Here is a 24956-nt window from a genome sequence, read left to right on the forward strand (position 1 = left end):
TATACACACACACACACACACACAGTGCCTTGCAAAAGTATTCAGACCCCTGACCAATTCTCTCATATTACTGAATTACAAATGGTACATTGAAATTTCGTTCTGTTTGATATTTTATTTTAAAACACTGAAACTCAAAATCAATTATTGTAAGGTGACATTGATTTTATGTTGGGAAATATTTTTAAGAAAAATAAGAAACTTAAATATCTTGCTTAATTATAATTAACATATATATATATATATATATATATATATATATATATATATATAATATATATATAAAAAAGACAAGGTGCACCGCTGAAACATACTCACTTACATTTTATTTTGCTCGAAATTATTTCACATCTTAATATTTTTTCTTTTTTTTTTTACAACAGCTACAGAACAGTAAACCAACCGTAAAAGCAACTGTGCTGAAGAGGAAAACAATGTTGGCAATTATTTTTTTCATTTTACACTACTCCACTGTCATGCAGCTCAAGTCTTGATGCAGAGAAAACCTGGCACTCTAATCAAATTAAGACTTAACCAATTAAAATAAAATAAAATAAAAAAATAAATAAAAAAAACAGTCATGTGTGTTTGTGTGTGTGGAGAGGGGGTTGCATAATCTACCTAGCAACAAGACATGAGATTTAACAACAGAAGGAGACGGCCCTCCTTTTGGAAATAATTTCCTATACATCAATATTTGCACACTGCTTCCATTAACGTTGCACCGTTTAAACAGAAACAATATATTAGAAACAGAAACCTGCACACGCTAGAGGTTTGGCAATTATAGGGCTAAGAGTCACGCTTAACTTAATCCCCAGCATGTCACCACCTCATAAAACAGACCTCTACATGCAAATAGCATAAAACTACCCGTGGGTAGTGCACTGTCTGATGGGTGTACGTTTCTTTACAGTTCACACAGTAAATACCGCAAAAAAAGGGTGTGGTAGGTTCAGTTTTCAGAGATAATGTAGCACTGAAATAACCATGCTAAAATAATAAAATAAACAAATGAAAGATTATCTGTACATCGCTGGCTCAAATGGAAAAAGGTTTGAAATGTTTTTTTTTTTTTTTGTGTGTTTTTTTGTTTTTTTTACTTTTAGTAGCGTTTGTATAAAATCCTGACAGAATGGGACAGTTGACACTTCTCTACCAGGTTTCAGTTTGCGTTATGCCTACCTGAAATATACTGCCCCTTTTTTCATTCTTAAAAGAAAAAATAAAACCTACTTTAACATGCAAAAAAAAAAGCTCTACAAAGAAAAAAAAAACAGCAGTGCACTTTAAAAATGGATCAGAACATTTTTTTTAAGTGAATGTATGTGTAGAACTGAAAACATTACCAATAATAATAATAATAATAATAATAATAATAATAATAATAATAATAATAATAATAATAATAATAGCAACAACAACAACAACAATAATAATACTAATAATATAAAACAAAGATTAAAAATGCAAACAAAAGCAACATTGGTCTTTGTGAAATTATAAAAAGCACCCTTTGTTTGGGCTTCTTTTAGAGACCCTTTTATTTATTTATTTTTTTATACAAGGGTTTTTTTATTAGTTTTCTTTTTAATTTCTCAAGTCTGGCACAGGGATAAAAAAAAAAACAACAAAAAAAAAACAACCAGCCAAACAAACAAAAGGCCTAATAGTAATAATAACAATAATAATACTAATAATAATAACAATAACAATAATAATAATACTAATACTAATACTAATAATAATAATAATAATAATAATAATAATAATAATAATAATAATAATAATATATTTTTAAACCATAACCAAAAAAAAAGACATGTAGCAGTTGTTGCGGGCATAAGTTTCAATAGAAATACAAATTAGCCAGTTAGGATACCTGCAAGCTAGTTTTTACAGTACTACATAGCCAACAAACTAACAAACAAACAAACATAAAGGGAATTAAAGAATTAAACCATTTATAAATAAAATTCAGGTCCCAGACCTGACCATTGTGAACAATCCTCTTAAATATGTAAGTTACATATAACGTTATGTACAAAAACAAAAACAAAGCAAAACAAACAAACAAACAAACAAAAGCCTCTCTCTGAAACGGAGGCTAGCATTCGGTGTCAGTGGATGGTCTTTTTCTTTCCAATGGCATTCTGTATGGATTTGTCTTTATTTTATAAAGCAAAAGAAAAAAGCAGAGCCATTTGAAGAAAAAATAATAGTCTGTTTCAAGTCTGCAATCATTTCATACATACAGCATCATTAAAACACAAAGGCGATTAAAATCCGCAGTTCTGTTTTTTCCTTTTCGTCACATGGTCCGCTAACCGCTAAAAAGTCTTTCAGTTTCAAATCGCAAAGCCTATGGGTGCCGAGCTAGGCCGGCAGTCACAACGTGGGTCATGGAATGAGGGGGACGCTGGGCAGAGGGGGCTTCTTTCACAGTACCCAAACTTCCTGCTCTACAAAAAAGATGAGCTGAACAGATCTCACTAAAAAGAGGTTTTGTTTTAGAGATTTATTTTTCTTTCATCGTCTCTGCAGAAAGTTTACCAGGCTTCAGTATAACGAACATCCACTTCCTTGAGGTTAGGCAACTTGGCCTGCGAAAAAAAGGCACAATTTATATACATTATTATTATTATTATTATTATTATTATTATTATTATTATTATTATTATTATTTGTTATTATTTTCTTAGCAGACACCATTATCCAGGACGACTTACAGTCGTAAACAAAAATACATTTCAAGAAAATACATCTACATATAAAGATATTAAAGACAGCATGGTGCAGTGTGTAAAACAGCATTGTGGTTCTAGAACAGGGGTGGCCCTTCTGGACACCCCTGTTCTAGAATATATAACAGAGTTTATTGATTTATTTATTTTTTGTTTAAAGGTTTCTTACCTTGAGATCTTCGTATGTGTCAGCAGACAGCTTAGTACTATTCATGTTGAGGCTACACAAGCTTTTCATAGCTGGAAAATCAAGAATTCAAATTAGCATACAACAAAACTGAGAAGAATAGTAATGAAGTAACTACTGATGCATCCGAATTTTAATAAGAACCTCTTGATAAGAGGATTATGCCTGATTTAGGTGTTGTACAGCGAGAGGGGCTTGAAGGCTTCTACTGAACAAATTGCCCACATAATACATTTACTATGACTGGCTTATTTACTTGAGATTTGCCATTGGGGAAAATACAAGCCACCGTTTTTGTCTCTTTGAAGTGATGTTAGAAAAGGAGGACTGTCTCCTTTTAAAATACATTTTAAACTACAATATATTTTTTACAAAAAAGGTTTTTCTTACAGCTTAGCGTAAGAAGTCCAGCGTCAGTGACTGGGGTCTCACACAGGTTGAGAACTTGCAGAGAAGTAAGGTGCTCAGAGAGGAGCCGCAATCCAGCATCTCCAAACTAAATGACAATGGGAGAAGTAATCAGAGATGGAGTTAAAACAGAGGGCTTCTTCATGGGGGAGAAAAGGACAGCAGAGGTGAATGGCAAGTAATCACAGGGCTAGGACAGAATGCACAGCAACTCAGGAGATGAGGTCACTAAAAGTTTGAATTGTAGCAGGTAGTGAATCCATTTGAAAGAGACAGGATTAGAGAAGATGTATATATGAATGAGTCATATCCGACAGGTAGAGCAATACACCTGGAAGGGTGGCGTGTTACAAAAGACTGGGTTTGAAAGCAATTCTGTGGTATATTGAAGTGTATACGGTCCACAGGGGCAGATGAAACAACAATGGAGTAATCCTGACAGATACCGAGAGGATGAAAATACAGAGCTGCATAATAGAGGATCTTCATGTTCTTATTATTATACACGATTGCAACTGTTCTGAGTTGTTCTTATTGTACTGAAACACAGGGTTTTTTATGTTTTGATAAGTCTGTGTGCAGGTGCTTTTAGCAGAGTGCAGGAGCAGCTCTTCAGTTCTAGATGCCTGCTACAGATGCATGTCAGCTAGATCAGCCACAGTGTCTTCATAGAAGTAAACGCCAGTCCCGGCTATAGATCTGACACTTTGGAGCAAGCTGTGCAGTATTGGGCTCTTACTAATATAAAAACACTTTGGCTGATATAGCAGGCAACTCGAACTGAAGAGCACACCTTAAAACAGACTTTCTAAACAGTAAAAACACAGCATTTGAGTCGTTGCAATAAGAAGCACACAGCTTGGAAACGTCACTTGAAGCTGCTTATGCTTTAAGGATGTTGGGATCAGAGGCTATTTAAGGTGTTTGTTTCTTAAATCTTATACAGAGTGAACACTTTGTTTCCTACTCTAATACTGTCTTAAAGAGTAAGTCATTTAAAATGACATTTTATTAGTGCGTTACTGTACCTTTAGCTTTTTCTGATTTGTAATAATTCTGTGTTAAGCTGTTTTGACTAGTCATTGAGGGCCTATCTATATGTAAATGTAGGCTAGATCAACCAAAGTGTCTTTATAGTGCTTTCCAGTGTCCGGCAGTGTACTGCCTGCAAAACAGTACGAAATGTGGTCAACAGTGCTTGAGCACTAGATGGTGCTAGCTCTTGCTTCTGCAAAGATACTATAGCAGCCAAATAGAACTAAAGAGTGGTCCTGAACTCGAGTGAAATTTAAAAACAGTAATTGCAATAAGAACCACTCACAATTATTGCAAACAAGATAAGGCGACAGTAATAAAAAAAAAAAAAACACTAAGAAAACTACATTTAAAGCCACTTAATCATTAAGTGACACTACTAAAAGAAGCATACCATTTTTTGAATAGAACTCTTAATCAGCGTCTCTGTGTTTGAGTGAAAACGTTCATTACAGAATTGAAAAGGTTTATTTTGGTATTACTATATATTCTTCCATTGAGTGTTTCTATGGCTAGCTGAAGTTTAAGGCTACAACTCATTATTCATTACGATGATGGGCGGCGAGTCAACATAAAGTAGGAAAAATGAGATGCAGTCGGCTTGGAAGATAGAAGGAGGACAGCAGGGTAGGGGAATCAGGAGAGCAGAGGGGTCCTGACCTGGGTTGACCACAGGTTGAGCTGTTTGAGTGAGGGCAGCTTGATAAGCTGCTCCGCACAGGCACTGGTGACGTTGGTGAAGGCCAGGCTGAGGTTCTCCAGGTTACCGAAGGAGCCTGAGCTCAGCAGACGAGCCAGGTCCGCATCCTAGAGACACAGGGAAAATAAACAGTATTGCTTAGCACTCATTTAAGGTCCTCTGTCTTATGCACACCTGATGTGATTGCCTTGTCACTAAGAGAAAGGGGTCTCTTATTGATCTAAACACCCCTCAACATTTACTGGAATGCAACTAGTGTTTATCTCTCCCATTGATAATTCATTGTCCCTCTTATTAATATAACTAATTACACTAAATACATTGGAAGAAAATATATGTTAGGGTGAAAACATTTTCCCAAACCACCTTTAGGAGATAAGGTACTTTTAGTGTCTGACAGTGTATTCAAACACAACATTTCCTAATAGATGTTAGCCAGCACTGTGGGGCAATGGTTGAGAAAACCTCATCTACAGATACATATAGAGACAGAAAAACGTGTCCCAGCTATTGTTAGCTACCCTAAATAGTTACCTGAAGTTAAAAGGGTGAAATACTTACTGTTGACTTGGATGGCAGAGTAAGCCTTGTGGGACCACCCTTTCTTTGCTGTGGGGAAACAAAAAGGAAACATTTTAAAACGGAGAAAACGACACAGGTAGCATCTTAAAATCGGCTTACATCTACAAAACAGTGGAGCACTAAATGTTTTGTAAAAAATGTTTCCATTATTTGATCGAGACTTATCAGACAGTACGAACCGGTTCGTTCTCCCCTTATGTTTTTATTTTATCTTAACGTTAGTGTTGAAGCAGAGAGAGAGTGGAGGCTGAGTGTTTCCTTACCAGCTCCTTGAGTTCTCTCTGGCGGTCGCACAGCTGCTCGTACATCCTCTTCCCCACCTCCGTGCTCTCCAGCGTGGAGATGATCTGCAGCTGTGTGTCATTGTTCTCAATGATGTTATATTCCAGCATCAAGCACAGGATCTGGAACACACATAAAAAGGAATGTGTCATTGTGGGGCTGTGGGGAGAGGTTGATGGACCACAGGGGTGGAAATAAGACTCCTATTACAGAGCAGTTTCACCCATTCCAGGTTTTAACATGAGCTTGGTTAGCCACAGTGTATAGTAACAACCTCAAGTGTGTTTTATTAAACTTTTAATAAGTAAAACCAGGAATGAATCAAACTGCTACGCAGTCTTATTTCCATCAGTGGACCATGTTACAATACAGTTACATCCATAACTTCAAAAACATTAACCTACAGTACAGCCTGCCGGGATAAGCTAGAACAGATCCTAATGTATTAGTGGATCCTGGAAGATCATGACTGGGGATAAACTTACAAGAAACTGCAGGAAGGATTTGATCAACCTACACCATATAGGGATAAGCCACAGCATGCGGGAATCCCCCTGGCTTGCAATCCCTATCCGTAGTTATCCTGGGAAAAATAAGTGGCTAATGCAATTCAAGGGAATTTTCTGGTTCTGTAAAATGCTCTAAAAAATCCAGCTGTAACTCATCAGGGTACAGGACGAGCAAGTCAACCCCTTTGTTTTTTCCATGAGGTTCAATTCCACCGATGGTCCATAGGTGAAGGCTAAATATATGAGATATTCGGCACATCTGTAGTTACCATGCCTCCTTTCATCTACTCTTTACCGCATGCTTCCCTTCATTATAACAAAGTCTTTCAAGTACAGCTTTCAACTAGCTTAAAGGCTTAACCAACACATGACCCAATTATAAAGAGCACATATTTTAGGATTGCCTTTGTTATTTTCTCAATCCAAGAGTAATCCACAATTTGGAGTCCTATGTTTTGGCATATATTCTTACTCAGCAAATGGCCTGGTGTCTGCCTAGTTTACCATACGGTAGTTGACCAGAAAGGTAAGTGCTACCGTACATAAATGGTCAGTTACCAAAGTAATGGCTTCTTGTGACTGGAAACTGATAAGCAGTGCCTGTCCTCTGATTTCATTCACACGCTATGGGGGTTTCCAAGCTGCACTGCTCGCTCTAATAGACATACCTCCACCATGGTCTGACTGCCCCTCAATGCCAGGAGCATGCAGGGTCCCAGCTTGTTCTCAGCCAACGAAAGCAGGAACTTCTTTGTCTTGTAGCAGGAACCCATCAAAATGTGAACCTGGAATCAAGTGGGAAGGAATTATTTGCGACACGGCCAACCATCTACATCGTTTTAAGCATGTTTCAATTCAGACTTACTGCAAAGTCCTTCAGAATAAAAAATGGGCATTTATTTTGCTTTGAACCCTGACAAGTTTTGAATTCATTGATGCATGAAGCGGCCTGTGAATGCACGGCACACCCTGAAGCTTGATAACATCAGGACAGAGCACGTGAGGCTGTGGTTTCTGAAAGCTCTCTGATGGAGGAGCTGTAGCGGGGCTGCTCAGGGTCAGCACTGTGTTTTTTTCTGTTTTTGCCACACGTTTCAGTCAATAAGTTGTCTTCCAGCACAGAACTGAGGGGATTAATACCATGCATATGAAATCATGGTAAAAGTAGGTCAATTAAGTCTCTGCTCACCAAGACTCTACTCTGGGGTTTTAGGGCAGGTGAAGTCGATTCACTTGAATTGAATTACTAAAAGGACATGGTTTGAATAAACACTTGAAGTGCTAAAGTTCAGTGTTTTTAGAGCATCAAAATGCAACAGAGCTAAAGGTGTTTTTTTTTTTTTGTATTCACTGTTTAACCAAGTGATCTGAAAGCAAGCTCTTTCAAATTAGCCCTGGGACAAATACTCAAAACAACCAAAAATTTACTTGTTGTATACTATCTTGAAATGTATTTGTGGCAACAATGACCATGTTGAAATCTGTTCATATAACATAATTTGTAAACCAATGCAGGAAGTGTTTCTATCCTTTTTTTTCTACGTAATTTGATGGGGCACTTTTTTGCAATTTTTTAAAGCATACTGAAACATGGAAAAAAAAAAAAAAAAACCACACATTGGTCCCAGCACTAGTTCAAACACATTTCACATAACTGAAAACAGAAGACCGACTTTGTATAAATAAGTCAAGAACTCAAATCCTGACCCCTTAATTAGCTCTTCCTAAAACTACAGAAAAAAATATATATATACACTACCGGTCAAGTTTTAGAACACCCCCATTTTTCCAGTTTTTATTGAAATTTAAGCAGTTCAAGTCCAGTGAATAACCTGAAATGGTACAAAGGTAAGTGGTAAACTGCCAGAGGTTAAAAAAAAAGTTTAGGTTACCAAAAACTGAAAAATAATGTACATTTCAGAGTTGTACAAAAAGGCCTTTTTCAGGGAACAAGTAATGGGTTAACAACTTACAGCTGTTCTGCAGCAATGGAAGTAAATTAAGCCTTGAAAGTTGATGCTAACAATTCCTACAGGTGTCCCAACTTTTGTTGATTACTTACAAACCCTCTGTCTGTATAAAAGCAGTGTTGGAACAGACTGTGTTACTACACCCTCTTAAGCATTATTTGGACAGTATTGTACTGCAGGAAGTAGTATATTGCTCTCATAATGGCGAGAAAAAGGCAATTAACAAAGGAAGACAGACAGACCATTATAACCCTTAAAAGTGTAGGTCTTTCCTTTAGAGAAATTGCAAAGAAAGCCAAGGTGTCAGTGAGTACAGTTTCCTACCCCATGAAAAGGCACTTGGAAACTGGAGGAAACTCTGACAGGAAGAGGTCTGGCAGACCCAAAGCCACAACAGAATCAGAAGACAAGTTTCTGAGAGTCAACAGCTTGCGTGATAGGCGGCTCACAGGACAACAGCTTCAAGCACAGCTTAACACTGGTCGAAGTAAGCAAGTCTCAGTTTCAGCTGTGAAGAGAAGACTTCGAGCTGCAGGTTTGACAGGTCGAGTGGCAGTAAGAAAGCCATTGCTAAAATGGCAAAATAAGAAAAAGAGGCTTGCCTGGGCCATGAAGCACCACCAGTGGACTACTGAAGACTGGAAGAAGGTCTTATGGACCGATGAATCAAAATTTGAAATCTTCGGTTCATCACGCAGGGTTTTTGTACGCCGTCGAGTAGGCGAAAGGATGGTTCCTCGGTGTGTGACACCAACTGTCAAACATGGAGGAGGAAGCGTGATGGTCTGGGGCTCTTTTGCTGGATCCAGAGTCGGCGACTTGCACAGAGTGAGTGGCACCCTGAACCAAAACTGCTACCACAGCATTTTGCAGCTCCATGCAATACCCTCTGGTATATGCCTAGTTGGTCAGGGGTTCATCCTACAGCAAGATAATGACCCAAAACATACCTCCAGGCTATGTCAGAACTACCTTAGAAGAAAAGAACAAGACGGTAGGCTTCAAATCATGGAAAGGCCAGCACAGTCTCCAGACTTAAACCCCATCGAGCTGGTTTGGGCTGAACTGGACAGAAGGGTGAAAGCAAAGCAACCTACAAGTGCAACACATTTGTGGGAACTTCTGCAACAGTGTTGGGAAGAACTTTCCGAACAATATTTGATTTCCATTGTAGAAAGAATGCCACGAGTGTGTTCGGCTGTTATATCTGCAAAAGGTGGCTACTTTGATGAGTCAAAAATTTAGATTAAATTTTGTTAAACAAAACAATTCCATGATTTATTTTTTATCTCCAATTGTTTATTTGTTCATGCTTTAATTTCAGAGTACACTGAGACATTAAACTGCGTAAATTTCAATAAAAACTGGAAAAATGGAGGTGTTCTTAAACTTTTGACCGGTAGTGTGTGTATATATTATATATATATATATATATATATATAAAATAATATATATATATTATTATTTATTTCTTAGCAGACGCCCTTATCCAGGGCGACTTACAATTGTTACAACATATCACATTATTTCACATATCACATTATTTTTATATACAATTACCCATTTATACAGTTGGGTTATTACTGGAGCAATCTAGGTAAAGTACCTTGCTCAAGGGTACAACAGCAGTGTCCCCCACTGGGGATTGAACCCACAACCCTCCGGTCAAGAGTCCAGAGCCCTAACCACTACTCCACACTGCTGCCATATATATATATAGAACAAAAAATACTGAAGATTACTATTTTCCTCAAAATATAATACAAATTCAGATCAAAATATGACACATGAATAACCAAAAGGCATTTCCTATTAAGACGGATCATTCTACTTATCATAGTACACCAATGGCTTGGTATGAATCTAATGTGGTGTATGTCTGATGTCCGTTGATTATGGGATGTTAGTGGAGGACGTGACGCTAGGCAGAAGACTAGAGACTCACATTATTGCAGACACGTACCATACTGGCAAAGAGCTCCCCGTCATCATCACACGCAACTCCCCCGGGGCTGTAGAGCTGGAACCAGCCGTCTTTGCCAGCACGGACACTCAGCAAGCATGAGTGGACCTGAATGGGAACATGAACAAGCTCTGGGTCAGCCAAGCTGAAAACAACTCAACAAGAAGTGTTTGATGGATTCCCTGGTGCTGTAAAACACTCTAAAACAATTTAGCAATGGCTTATCCTAGCAGGTATAAGTTGATCAAATCAAAAGAGAAAGTAAGATGTTTGTTTCAGTGTCTTCTACTGAAACATACATTTAAAAAATAGGACACAGATATACAGAGTTCTTTCTTTCTGTGTTTATATTTGAGTAGTGCACATGTTGTAATACAGCACTTTAGAGTACCAAAATTATCTTGAGCAGACTCATTATGACCTGTTAATTGTAAACAGGTTGGCAGTATACAGTAGGAAGAACCATTGCTGCTTGCATGCGATAATATTCAATGTGTTGTTTGTGACCAGCTCATACAATGCCTGAACGGATTGGACTTACAGCTGATCAAAAGATGCATCTTTTAACTACAGTTTCTGTGGCGTTTCAACCCACATCAGCTCAATACAAATTACTCCCAAAAGTGAGTGATTTATACCATATTTTATGAGCTTAATTTAATAAAACCTTAGATTTTCAGAATCATATTTTTAGTTATCCTAGACCAGCAAGCGGGTGAATTTAATAAATCATCAATAATTGGAAACCCCTACCCTTAACGCTTGTTAAAGCACTGCACCCTGATTAATGGAGCAAGCACTGCCGCTGAAACGCACAGCTCTCACCATCCTGGATACATATACAGTGCCTTGCAAAAGTATTCTCTCATATTACTGAATTACAAATGGTACACTGAAATTTCATTCTGTTTGATATTTTATTTTAAAACACTGGTGTTAGGCCCTGGTGTGCTAGTATACCATAAATGACAACATATAGCACTGCAACCTCATTAGAATTAGACAAACAGGTCACTGACATATTGTTACTCTCCTAACTATTCGCGGTTCCTGGTCTGCTCCAAATTTGTCAGAAGGCTGAAGATGACTGAGCACGGATGCATGAGTACTGGTGCTGACAGCACCCTCGACCTTTCCAGCTGGGTACATTGAAAAAGCTGGATATAGAATCTTATTGTACTTACTGAAATATTATTGTGTATTATTATTATTATATCAGTCTGTCAATGTGCTTTCACCAAAGCTCAGGAGCTGCTCTCCAGTTTTAGGAACCTATTTAGGCACAGGACTGTATTTAAGAAATAAAATATTTAGATCAGTGTGTAAATATATTTAGATAGGACTTAGTTTATGAGAAAGGGGATGTTTTTATGCATACTGTGCGTCACACATGGGAAGTCATCGCTACCACACATCGCTGAGGAAATGCTTATGGCTTTAACAAGTAAACCGCTTCTAGCTAATGCCTTGACCGATGATGTTGTTCTATTTAAAAGGTCACTGCTCACCTCCTGTCTGGGATCCTCAGCAAACCTCTGAATTACATATTTTAATTCCCTGGAAATAAGAAAAACATACAAAAAAAACACATCAGTTTATGTTTACATAAATATTGCAAGCCATTTTCATAATTTATAAAACACGGTAAATCCCCTCAGTTATTTTTTAAAAACAGTACTTAGTCTTTATTTTTTTTAAATCCCATTTGTTTTAATTATTTATGAAGGATAATTATGGTCAAGAGATGAAGGAAGACAGAGGGAGAGAGGGATAAAGGGATAAAAAGGATAGTCATTCCATGATAGTATAAAAAACTATTTTATAAGTACTTACTTTGTGAATTTTTCATGTGCAAGAGCCCTTTAAAGAAAAAAAAAAAAAAAATTTTAAAATGAAAGAATCACACAATGTTCAAATGTTCAAAGGCAAATATAGATGAAGTGTTAACTATTACAATTCAATTAAAACACATTACAATTGCTGCCACATTACACAAACATGTCCTAATGTTTAATAGTCAGCTGGTTCAAAAAGATCCAGAAGTGATGCTAGCAAGCGATCTACGTCATACAAATTAGCCTTTAGGGATTTTTAATATGACAAAAAGGCTATTTCATTTTTTAATCAACAAAGTCCAACAGCAGCAGCAGCATACAAAAACTACAAATAACTTAGTAACAACGGCTGAATTTCTTTCTGGGTTGAGAATTACAGTATGGCCCATTTTCACATTTTAAAACCACAAAATGTTTTAGCTAAATGTGCCTGGCATAAGAAAGCATTTATTACCAGTAAATAATGTAACACATTAACGATTATGCAGCAATTACAAAGCACTACATTGCAAAGAGGTATTTAGGCTGACAGTGTGTTCGTGGCTCAGGTGTATTCAAGTAGCCTCAGTAATTAAGAGTAAGGTCACAAATAATTAGTGTAATGCTTAAGAGAAGCAATTAAGGGACTTTGTTTTGTTAAAACATTTCTGTGAATGTCACTGCAGCACAGGCCTCTGGAGTCCTATTTGTCAAGCAGGACGTCATTCTGCGTTTTCTGGGTCTCCTGGCCTGCCCTACTTAACAGAGGCCTTGCAATGGGAGGTTACAATTATACACAAGGCTCGTTCAAGAACAAAACAATACACAACACAACAAACAACAGGAAGTGACAGGTCGTAAACAGTGTAATTAGAGGTGGTAATGGTCACCTTGGGGAGGTACATTTTCCAGACTCTGAAAGTTATCACCTGTGAGGTGTCGGGCTGTGCATTAAACAAACATTCAGTTTGTGTTCTCTCTTTCTGCATGATATTAGTTTGTTAAATATTACTCCTCAGTACCACAAGGAATAGCCAGGACCAGGTGACCCCCACTGCCACCGCATTCAAGCAGTAGGAAAACAAAGAGAACGAAGAGTAATTTCAGCAAAGTGCTCCCCCATGGTTGCAATACCTTAGTGTATAACCACACTGGTGCTTCACAATGCCACTGGCCTAGTTCCCATGGTTACCCAGCCTCTGTTTCACCTTTCATAAAAGTCCATAGTATTCACAGAAATTAACTTGTCTTTGCCACACTCATGTGCATCGAATGCTTTTCAGGTCAACCTGTGCAAACTTTACTTCCAACATGAGCATCATTTTTAAACAACGTCCCAGAATCTCATCAAGCAGCTTCTTGAGGGATCCCAGGGTGTCGGCTTCAATAACATTACTGGGGAGTTGGTTCCAGACCCTCACAATTCTCTGTGTAAAAAAGTGCCTCCTATTTTCTGTTCTGAATGCCCCTTTATCCAATCTCCATTTGTGACCCTTGGTCCTTGTTTCTTTTTTCAGGTTGAGAAAGTCCCCTGGGTCAACATTGTCAATACCTTTTAGAATTTTTAATGCTTGACTCAGATCACCGCGTAGTCTTCTTTGTTCAAAACCTAATAGATGCAGTTGTTTTAGCCTGTCTGCATACGACATGCCTTTTAAACCCGGGATAATTCTGGTCGCTCTTCTTTGCACTCTTTCTAGAGCAGCAATATCCTGGTCACCTCGTTACAAAAAGAACTGAACACAATATTCTAGATGAGGTCTTACTAATGCATTGTAAAGTTTTAACATTACTTCCCTTGATTTAAATTGCATAAGTAGGCTTGCATACGGTAAATTACGATACACATGTGGCAACATACAAGTTAATTTCTGCAAATACACCCTATAGTATACCCATTAAAGGTGAAACAACTTAGTAAAGGTTTCATTTTGGACCATCACTTTCCATCATATAAACCCTTGTCCTTTCCCATTTGGTATTTCAATAAAAGAAACCTCTTCTTTGCAAGACTAGATTCACAGCGTTTCCCTGTTAGAATGGCACACACTTTGCACCAGCAGCTGATAAGAACCGCTGCTCTCGAGCCAACTTTTAAGTGTTAAGTTAACATGAAATCAAACACACAGGCTTGTAAGATCATTTGTGGACCATATATCAAATCAAACAAGGTACAAGATTCACAGAAACATACAAATCCACACGCGGTTTAGAACGCAGTTGTGACTGTACTGTAGGTGGCTGGGCAGCTGCTGAACCAGTTCTCTGAACAGCGTTTTCCAGTGAAGTTCAATATCACTACCAGTGTCTTGCCAGGAAATGCATAAGCAAGCAGGGTTCCAAGCTAAATACCACAACTACTTGTAAAAGTTAAGTTGCAGCCAATTCTGCCTTTTATCATGTGGAACACTGTATAAACACTTGACTTACTCTTTAGGAAAGGGAATAGGTTGCAGCAGGCTGGCCAAAGCTGGTCTCCAGTCATCATAGTCAGACCTGTAAGAGAAGGAAGACACACCAAACCATTTTAATGTTTTTGGTATATGGAAAACTACAAAGCAGTATGTAATTCAATATGTAAGAGAAGGAACACACACCAAACCATTTTAATGTTTTTGGTATATGGAAAACTACAAAGCAGTATGTAATTCAATATGTTAACGTAACATTATTCAGCAGGTTTCAATCAACTTTATGAAGCAAAATTAGTTAATTCTCTAGGGTGATGCAAAACATGTTGTACAGTACAACCGCTGAACTGTCCTGGCAGGGGGGATTAGCCTGTATGGTACTGAAGCCAATGATATATTTTCAATCAACATTTAGTTAAATAAGAAGCATTTTAACAGTATAGCAAATCTTACTTTGAGGTCATTTCCATCTGATACAAAAGACATAAATCTCAGGGTCTACTATGTTTTTAGAATAAAATGAAGCACTCCAATTATGAGTATGTAGTAAATTACATATACACATTTATCAGTTAAAAACGAAAATCAGAAACCGTAATTATGTCTCATGAACCTCCAGAGAAGTTGTTTCACCTTTAATAGAACTGCCCTAGGTTATAGCACCTCCTTTAACAACTTTGGTATTTATTTTAGCACTATGCAATGTGATCACTGTTTAAAAAGATGATATTGTTTAAAATGGCATTCACATAAAATAAATGTATCAGGGATGGAAAAAAGATTCCTATTGCATAGTAGTTTCATCCATTCTAGGTTTTAATATGAGTTTAATTAGCCACAGTGTATAAGTAACAAGCTCAGTTGTGTTGTTGTAAATTCTTTGTGAAACCAGGAATGTATCAAACTGCTATGCAATGGCAAATGACCAAAATTGCCTACATAAGATTCAATACACATGGAAAAAACAGACAATTCATTTTTGCAAATACACACTATGGTAGTTCTATTAAAAGGTGAAACAACTCAATAAACATTTCATTTTTGGCGATCATTTGAAGGCCAATCTTATAGACCTTTGTCCTTTGGTCCACTTGTGCTGGAATGACCCCGGTAACAGAAGTATTCATGTACTCCTAACCAATGAAAAAAGCTGGCTGGGAACTCACAGCATTTTGAGGATCTCGACGTAGCAGACGAGCACACGGTCGGCCTGGGGGCTCAGCTCGATGCTCATAGTGCTGCAGGCCGGGCTCACCAGCAGGCAGTCGATCAGGCTGGGCTCACTCTCGCTGCCCCCCGCCGGCCCTTTCAGCTTCTGATTGACCACGTTGTTGCGCTCCAGGTCCACGTGGACCTCGCTGGAGTTGACGATCTTGATGCGGGTCTCAATGGGCGAGGTGACCTCCTGGGACACTAGGTCAGGGTTGGTCCTCATGAGACGCAGTGGCAGTGGTTTGCGCTCGCACGGCTGTTGGCACCCGTTACGAATCTCTTTGAGACTGGGAGAGTTGTCTCGGCTAGGGGGAGGTTGAGAACAGGGATGAAGATACAGTATACAAATGCTGACTGGAGCTTGAGGCTTGAAAAACTGCTGCCTCTAGGGTTGAAAAAGTACCAGGCGCAGAGGAATAAAGGGTTAACTGCTCACTAGAGGTTACTTTTTCTACGCAAGAGGAACAGTTTTTTACCATGAAGTCAATACAGTGCTCCCTCGATATTACATTATAATGTGCTAATTTGGTTAATTTACTGTTAGGCCATGTTGACAGTAAATTATCCTAGATCTTTCTTTATAGGGCCCCTTCAGTAATGAACTGTTTTCAACATTTCATGTTTTTGTTATGTGGAAGTCAGATTGAGAAACAAAGAGGCAGCACTGTTACTGTTTTAATAAACTCGTATTCAAAATTATTCATCCAAAGAAATATGCAAAGCTGTGGCTGATTGACCATTTTGTTAATTGTGGGCGGAGTCACTGTTGACTTCAACTATAGACTATAATTTGCTGGGCAACAGAACCAGCTCTTTCTGGTCATGTGACCCTGCGTTAGCCAATTGGAATGTAAATTTGTATCTAAGAGTTTAATAGTACAGAGTATAATTTTAAAACACGATAGATTCTATAAACAACTGGAATGAAAATAAAAAAATGATTTAAGAAAATCTTACTGTATTTTCCAGTTTAATTAATGGGAGCTCTAGGGCTTTAAAATCGGACTTGCAAAATGACATCTTATTGTGGCTTGTTACAGTGCAATGTTTAAGATATTATGACATAAGGGAAATTACTCCTTCAGAGTAATCAGTGGAAATAATGACAAAGTAGGAATAATGCAATCCTTCTAGTGGGACTTCATGTTAAAGAACTCCCTTAGGGGAACAATGACATAAAGTGTATAAATATATATGATATACATTTACGCAAGACGGGATGGCATGAGACCACTTTATATTTCCAGGCAATGTACAGTAACACAAACAAAAAATACTGTAATCCATAGTGATATCGATGGTACAGTGAAGTTTCTTACATAGGCTTGTAGCAATCAATGTACATGTACAAGTTCAAAGAGATTCAGACCACCATCTCTAAATCTATATGTAGTTTCTCAACCCATCAAAGCTGCAATGTTTTCTAAAACTGTTTCTGGTGAATCTAGGATATGCTACACTGTTCTTTGCTCAGGAAGTCCAGAACGGGGCTTGAAACTCACACAAGTCCTGCACCCATTCCTGGGTTTCAGAACTACCCTTATTTAGGTAAATTATTGAAATAACTAGGTGCCATGAGTTTGAAGAATTAGGCCCCTGGTAAATGTGTATCGATCACACTTACAGCAGCATGAATAACTCAAACATGGTGTCTGTAGGTTTACTAAAAGGAGTTGTCCTTGCAGCTTTAGGGAAGAACAATGACATTTAACATCAAACTCCTGTCCATATAAACAATGCACTTAACTGTAGGTAGCTCTGAAACCAAAGTCTACTTTTAGCTTCAAGCCACGGCAGAATTAGCCAAAAGAATAGCTACTTTTATTCAGTATTGGGAGGGCATACATGCAATAGACACAGAATATTGGTGCCAAAAGGAAGTATTTATAGAAAACATTACAACCATCCAGACAAAAAAGGAAGGAACGAGAACGACACACTGAAACTTGGTTGTTTTTTTCCGATCTGAAACTAAACATAGATATTTCTGTTATTTCAACAATTGATGCTCATCCCTTTTCCCCAGCCCTTTTGTGGAGTCTAAAGTAGGTTCTTCTCCCACACACTCCTTTAAAACACATACAAGCGCTTGGACTGCATATTCAACATCGATCTAACGATGCTTATGAGTTCTAAAGATTGCACAGACAGCACTGCAGGAACCACCCACTGCTTCCTGGAAATGTTCTCTATCACAGCACAGTATTTGAAATTTGCACTGTTGTTTTTAGGAACCTTGAGGTGGTGTCACACTGACCTGTTGATAAATTCTTCGTAGCAGGAATAAATGGCGGCTAAGCAGACGGCCACAAGGTTTGGCAGGACCCTGGGATGAGGACATTGTCCAGTTGGTCCGTGCATGCTGGAAAACAGCCACATATAATATTAATGCAGATAAACACATGTGTCTGTCGTTTAGAGGTTACTGGTGGAGGTTTAAGGAATATTCGCTAAATTAAAATGGCATCAGTATAAAACAACCACTAGGGATGTGCATTGGTAATTTCTTCCTCCTAAAGTTTTATTTGCAATGGAAAACCTTCAATGGGGAACAATGACAGTGCACAGGCGCGGGTGCACAATCCTTCCCGTATAAGCTTCAGTGCAGTGTAACAAATATGTTTCCCCACCTTACTTCCCAACAATTAGCCATGGCGAGTCTTCAGAAGAGCAGTGAAGGTTAGTAAGTCTGTTAAATGGTGATGTGAGCAGAAACAACTATATAGAAATCACACACACATCATGGGATACTAAAATTAAATAACAATTAAAAAAAAAAGAAAAAAAAAAAAAAGATGATTGTTTGTATTCCCATGTAGGAGTTGGAGAAATGATGTTGATAGTAATGATGAAGACAGAATACATACGGCCAACTGCTTAATTCTGAAATGAAAACCACAGAACTACAGCAGCTCACCTCTGAATGAATTTTTTCACCACCTCCATTCCACCGTTTAACTCGTTCAGTGCCAGTATGTACTCCTGAGTAAAGAGCCGCAACCGAGGGCATTTCCCGAAATCCTGAGGGCAAAACAGAAAAGATGCCCTTTTTCATCCAAACCAAACAGTTCGCCTACAGCTGACCTCACCTCCTTGTCTTTCTTCTAAAAAGATACTTCGGCTGACCTTGCCTACGATAGCTCTCTCTGGAAGTCAACTAGGGCTGAAGAACTGCTCTTGAACACAGGTCAAAAGCACCTTAAACACTATTTGAGTCACTGAAGTTCGGTCCACTAAGAATAATTCAAAATGTCATAAAAATGTAAGGGGTAAAAAAAAGAAGATAATGAAGCACCTTACTCTTTAGTATTATTCGTAAAGCATATAAATGAAATTTAATCTCTTTAGTGGCAGAACTCCACAACGGAGGACAGGCACACCATTACACATGAGAAAGCTGAAGGAACTACTCACCATATTGTGTTTGAGGATTCTCTGTACCACAGGTGTGAACACTTCTATCACCACCATAGACCTGGGGCGTTCCCTGCAGTGCTAGAACAAAGAGCAGAGACACCAGCAATGAACAAGCCCTCTCGTACCGTCACACTGGGGTTATGATCCAAGGGGAGGAAGCCTTCTCATTGGGAAAAAAAAAAATGGTTTATAGCACAGCGTGGAACCATTTCACACCAATAACTAACTGTACTGGAGGAATTAAATATAACAAATAAGTGATTTACATGGAAACACACACACACAAAGAAAAGTGTTATTGGACAGGCACACTAATTGATAAGGTGTCAGATTTAAATCCTTTTTGATTGTCAAAGCATATACATTTATTGAGATTAACAATGCACATGATAAAGTGCATCAGTGCTCAGTACAAACTAAACTGCAGTTAAAAACTGAAAAATGCATCTTAAATCCATTCTGGTTATAAAATCAGGCTCAACATCATCACCTGTGCTACCTTAAGATAGAACAACATCACGAATATATCAAACAATTATCAAATGCAAAAGGCACAACAAATTAATGACTGTTTATTATTAGGTATTAATAATAATAATAATAATAATAATAATAATAATAATAATAATAATAATAATAATAAGAATAATAATAATAATAATCCTTAATAGGAGATTCTGACAGACAGCTGACAGACTGTAAAGGATACAGTTGGATATTTAAAAAACAGATTGTTAAATATGCAATACTAATACTATACAAAGAAACACAAAAACGAAACATGATCACTTCAATAGCAAACGTTTCAACGTCTTCTCGTCAATGTCTGTTTTGATTGTGTGAGCTCTCTTTTAGTATTTCTAAATGTAACACTATTGAGGTTCTTTATACAGTTGTAATAAGCAAAACAGTCACAAAACTACCAATAAGCAATCTAGAATGCAGAATAGAATAGCAAAAGAGATGGCAGCGGAATGTTTAATAATTTAATAAACAGTTTACAAACATATGCACAAATGTAATTGTGACATACAAACAGAGCCTGATACGTCATTTAATATCTCTCTCTAAGCCGTTCTCCAGAGGACATGGAAACTTGCAAAGTGTGCCACACATACATACGACCACCTCCACTGTATCCCTGTTACTGGAGATTTATTTTAAAACCTTGTTTACCAATATTGATAACATGAGGCAGAAAAGCTTGAGAAATTAAGTTATTTGCTGAGTGGGCTCTCGGTTTTACTGGAGCAGAAACTACGTTATTCACAGTGTTCAAGTTACCTTGCAGAAGAATTCACAGAGGTCTGGAGGTGGGTGGTTGTTTTCCAGCAGGGGTGCGATTGCCTACAAGAGACCACAATGAAACTTACAATGGAGTGGTTATGTCCTCTTGAATTTGCATTATTCATTGATAGCAAAAGAATAACAATTTTTTACTGGCCTTTGATCCACCCCTCCCGTTGACTTTACTGGCCTTTGATCCACCCCTCCCATTGACAACTGAAGCTACCAACAGTCCCCTAAATTAACCAAAGGAGCAAACTTACCTCTATAATGTTTTCATGTTCCAGTGTACTTAGATTTGTATTCTTAAAATAAAATAAAATAAAATTCAGTTAAAAAAAAAACAAAAAAAACCTCACGCCTTACAAGCAATCAATCTGAAAAACGCAAAGCCTTATCACATGAGAAACATACAAAATACATAGTTTCCAATATCCACAGTGGACTGTTTACAGACAGGTTAACTGAGTTTATGTAACTATGGTCTGCAAGGTTACAGTACAATACCATTCGAATTAGTATTATAAACCACATGGTCTCAGCCAATCAGGATCCACGTAGAGCAGTTATTGTCCTACATAGATGCCCTCTAAAAGCTGACTTTAGAATCTTCAAACTGAAAAGAACATGTTTTTGGTGTAATATAGCTTTGGACAAAAGTTTTGCATTACCTAGAATTCTAGGACTGAGAAAAAAAAATTAAATAAATTATATGAACATAATTTAGATATTTTATTTAACATCACAATCAAATAAAAACTGCAAAATGATATTGCAAAAGTCTATAGGAAGCCATAATAGTAGTACAATATTTCATGTTATATTTCAAAATGCTGTCAGTTTTTCGTCAAGTATATGGAAAACTACAAAGCAGTATGTAATTCAGTATGTTAACATAACATTATTCAGCAGGTTTCATTTGACTTCATGAAGCAAAATGAGTTAAATATAGGGTGAGGCAAAACTTTTGGTCATAGCTGTAGCATTAATACCCTCAATAGCAGCCATTACCTGCAGATGAATTGACCTTCAGCTCGGGACACCTAACTGTTGCTGCAGTCAATTATCTAGCAGGTAAAAGACTCAAAAAATAGCCAGCACAGAGCCTTAAGGAGCTGCATGGAATTAGTTACAGCTTAAAACTGCACTGGAAGCAAATCAGCACATGCAGAACAGTGTAATGGTCCAATTATTGTTGTTTGCGTCACATACAGTGTGACTAGCCAAATGTAAAACATTTCAGGCTCCCCTCAGTGGTTAGAGGTCTGTAGGAAAAAAATTAATAAAATCAAAAGTAAGACATTCCAGTTGCCCAGTGAAGCACTGAATCTGCCAGTCGCGCTTCACCACTACCTTTGCAAGCTAACAAAATAATTCCAGAAACTTACAGTAGATCTCAAAAGTGGAGTGGTACTATATAACAGAAAAAAAGGCTTACTGTTATAACAGGGCAGATGCCCTACAAAAATGTATCCACTATTACAAGAAAGTGTTTTTTAACTTTAAAAAGTATACCATAAGTTCTATGCACCGGATGACATCTATACCCAGGATAAGATGTGCTGGAATTTTGTCTGCACCTACAGCTATGGTCAAAAGTTTTGTATCACATAGAATTTTAGGATTGAGACATTATTTAAAAAAAAATAATATGTAATCAAAGAAACTACAAACTATATCGCAAAAGTCTACCGGAAGCCATAATAGTAGTACAGTATTTTATGTTAGATTTCGAAATGTCACATTTCTCAATTTTGGTCGGTTTTTCATTAAGTATATGGAAAACTACAAAGCGGTATGTAATTCAACATGTTAAAGTAACATTATTTCAGCAGGTTTAATTCGACAATTCGACTCAGCAGGCAAGGGTTGCTCTGTTTCATATATCCTAAGCCACCAGCAGTGTTGAGCATTCCTTAGCAACAAGGAGCTTGCGTGTGCTTCCCCTCACCTCTGAGAGCAGTTTGGAGACTATCTCCAGGGGAGCCTGGTGGATAGAGTCGTCCTGCAGAGGAGAGGAGAGCGCCATGTCCACCAGGGTCCGGATCTCCTTCAGAACCACCTCCCAGCGACTCGGGTTACTCAGAACCTTCCTGTACTTGTAGATCTTTTTCTAAGAAGAGAATGTCTGAATGTCAGACCCATGGGATACCACACCAAGAAACACCCATCTTGCTGTTCATTTTACTTAATGTATTTATGTACAGTTTTAAAACACGTGGAGGTTATACATACGGTATGTTAGAATCTGAATTCATTTCACTTCTACTTATTTCAACAGTTCCAGCCTTCCTAAATGTTATCCTATAAAAACACAAATATTAGACTAGAATGTAAAGCTGTGCATGGGTGTTCACTGTGTGACACTAGTCACCGGTCAGTGATATTTGTGATTTTCAGGGTTTTTTGCATAGCGGTCTTGTAGGAACTGCTGCTGACAATCAGCCCTGTATAAACTGTAGCATGACATTGAGAGCGCTTGTCATGATCTGCTACAGTAGTGTGTGTCTCTCTCTCTCTCTCTCTACTGTCTTCCCTGATAACAGGATTGTCAGGTTGTCAGAATGTATAATACAATGCTAACTGGCACTGTCAAAATAGTGAAAATAGGTCCCACCATAAGAGTTAAAATAATAAAACTAGAAATAAATCTGCTTAATTGCCTCCATTATTGAGGTTTTACCTTTGCTCCTTTTGTACGGATACTAAAACACATCTTTTTAAAAGACAAATATTACCTTCCACTGCAGTGAGTGAAACCATTGATCCCGGAGATAACTGTTGGCAGCCTGAAAGACAGAAGGCAACGTGGAGCAGTTGAGTAGAAGGAACCTCACTTTTACAAACACTGACAGGTCAACAAAACACATTACTTGAAAGCTAAAACAGGGTTCCTGGATACTGTAAAATACATAGGAGAGCAGGCTCTGGGAATTGTACCAGTTCAACAGAGCTCTCCTGGCTTATTATTTGTTTTCATCTTAGCATTTTAAAGCTATAGACATTTGATTAATACAGTACACATAAAATCAGACATTTCAGACTTCTGAACAACCTCCATTCCCGATGTGTTTGTAACTTTGAGATTCTATTTGTACAAAATTCAAATGTTTCCTTTAAATACAAAACATGGCAAAATCCAATACATTATAACACATTATTTGGACACTTTGTGCGATTTAAAAAAATACCCTAATGTGAAGAAAGCAAATACACACATAGAGATAAAAGGGAGAGAATTTAGACACAATGTATGGCACATTTTTATACACAAGATTAACACTGGAAGGTACTTTTACATGCATTTCAGTTTCATAGTTATCAAAACTTTGAAAAGTGCAGTTCCTAATATAACACATCACATGCTGCTGATTGGTCCAGTAATTTACATAACTGCAGTACAGGAAATATGGGGTCGAAGATGAAACTAGAGCATAACGCCTGATCAGGTTAACGTGTTGCATTCTGCAGTGTATACCAAACACACGGGACTCGATCTTCTGTATCCAGATCATGCTTTCTCCTGCGACAATGCTGCTTTTATTCAGGAGGGACCATCAACTGGATACTAGGAGGTTCATGAGAAACTTAAATGTGGAGGCATACATTTCCAGCTGAATTATGACCCCGCTATGTGTGAATACAAATATCAAAACAAATCTGGATGACGTTGAAACAGTGGTGTGCAGAACACAGAACCGAGCAAAGATAAAATGCTTCTGTAACCCTTTAACTATGACAATAATAGGGCAGCAGTGTAGAGTAGTGGTTAGGGCTCTGGACTCTTGACCGGAGGGTCGTGGGTTCGATTCCAGGTGGGGGACACTGCTGCTGTACCCTTGAGCAAGGTACTTTACCTAGATTGCTCTAGTAAAAACCCAACTGTATAAATGGGTAATTGTATGTAAAAATAATGTGATATCTTGTAACAATTGTAAGTCGCCCTGGATAAGGGCGTCTGCTAAGAAATAAATCCACAATAAAACACATGCCTTTATTTCATGCTGTGGGCAGCAGGAATAGATAAAGTCCCTCTAGCCTGGCTCAGTATACAGACCTGGGTGAAATATTACTAAACCTCACTGCTTCTGTAACAGGTTGTGTGATTCACTGCAGTTATAGATTCTGTCCCGTCGGTGTGATGAGGTTACAACCTCCAAAATCAGAAATGCAGATGAGCCCAGCTCTTTTGCAGTGGTTGAGGCACTCGCTCAAACACTGCAATGTGTGGGGCTGCCGGTTCATGCCCAGCCTCCGCTCTGTTACATTTCTTACTAGGCATCCAATTTCTATCAGACAAGACAGCTGGTTCACTTGGACAAAAAGGATCACACCCACATGTGTACACCTACCACCCTCTCTGCAAGGTTTATCTTGTTTTGGAGATACAGCTGTTTCACTCCCCTGTATACCCCATGCAGACACTGGAAAGGGC

At 38.0% G+C, this 24956-nt stretch overlaps 1 protein-coding gene across 3 annotated transcripts in view; it reads right to left on the reverse strand.

Moving 5' to 3' along the window:
• Positions 1-306: 306 nt before the first annotated feature.
• LOC117424112 (C-Maf-inducing protein) overlaps positions 307-24956 on the reverse strand; it is a 78283-nt gene continuing 53633 nt past the window's right edge. For 2 of the 3 annotated variants that reach the window (XM_034040207.3, XM_034040204.3), the window contains exons 3-21: positions 23260-23310; positions 22473-22634; positions 20785-20826; positions 20519-20581; positions 19232-19312; positions 18735-18838; positions 18075-18179; positions 15772-16122; positions 14625-14690; positions 12214-12240; positions 11889-11937; positions 10363-10488; positions 7116-7232; positions 5920-6060; positions 5636-5683; positions 5035-5181; positions 3322-3427; positions 2914-2984; positions 307-2603 (exon numbers count right to left, since the gene is read on the reverse strand). In XM_034040207.3, coding sequence (XP_033896098.2) covers positions 2550-2603; positions 2914-2984; positions 3322-3427; positions 5035-5181; positions 5636-5683; positions 5920-6060; positions 7116-7232; positions 10363-10488; positions 11889-11937; positions 12214-12240; positions 14625-14690; positions 15772-16122; positions 18075-18179; positions 18735-18838; positions 19232-19312; positions 20519-20581; positions 20785-20826; positions 22473-22634; positions 23260-23310 — 1911 coding nt within the window. In that variant the 3' untranslated portion in view covers positions 307-2549. The remainder of the gene's footprint in view (positions 2604-2913; positions 2985-3321; positions 3428-5034; positions 5182-5635; positions 5684-5919; positions 6061-7115; positions 7233-10362; positions 10489-11888; positions 11938-12213; positions 12241-14624; positions 14691-15771; positions 16123-18074; positions 18180-18734; positions 18839-19231; positions 19313-20518; positions 20582-20784; positions 20827-22472; positions 22635-23259; positions 23311-24956) is intronic. The other variant, XM_034040205.3, reaches the window with a different exon arrangement.

Source organism: Acipenser ruthenus, chromosome 19, assembly GCF_902713425.1.
Source record: "Acipenser ruthenus chromosome 19, fAciRut3.2 maternal haplotype, whole genome shotgun sequence".
Classification (NCBI taxonomy): domain Eukaryota; kingdom Metazoa; phylum Chordata; class Actinopteri; order Acipenseriformes; family Acipenseridae; genus Acipenser; species Acipenser ruthenus.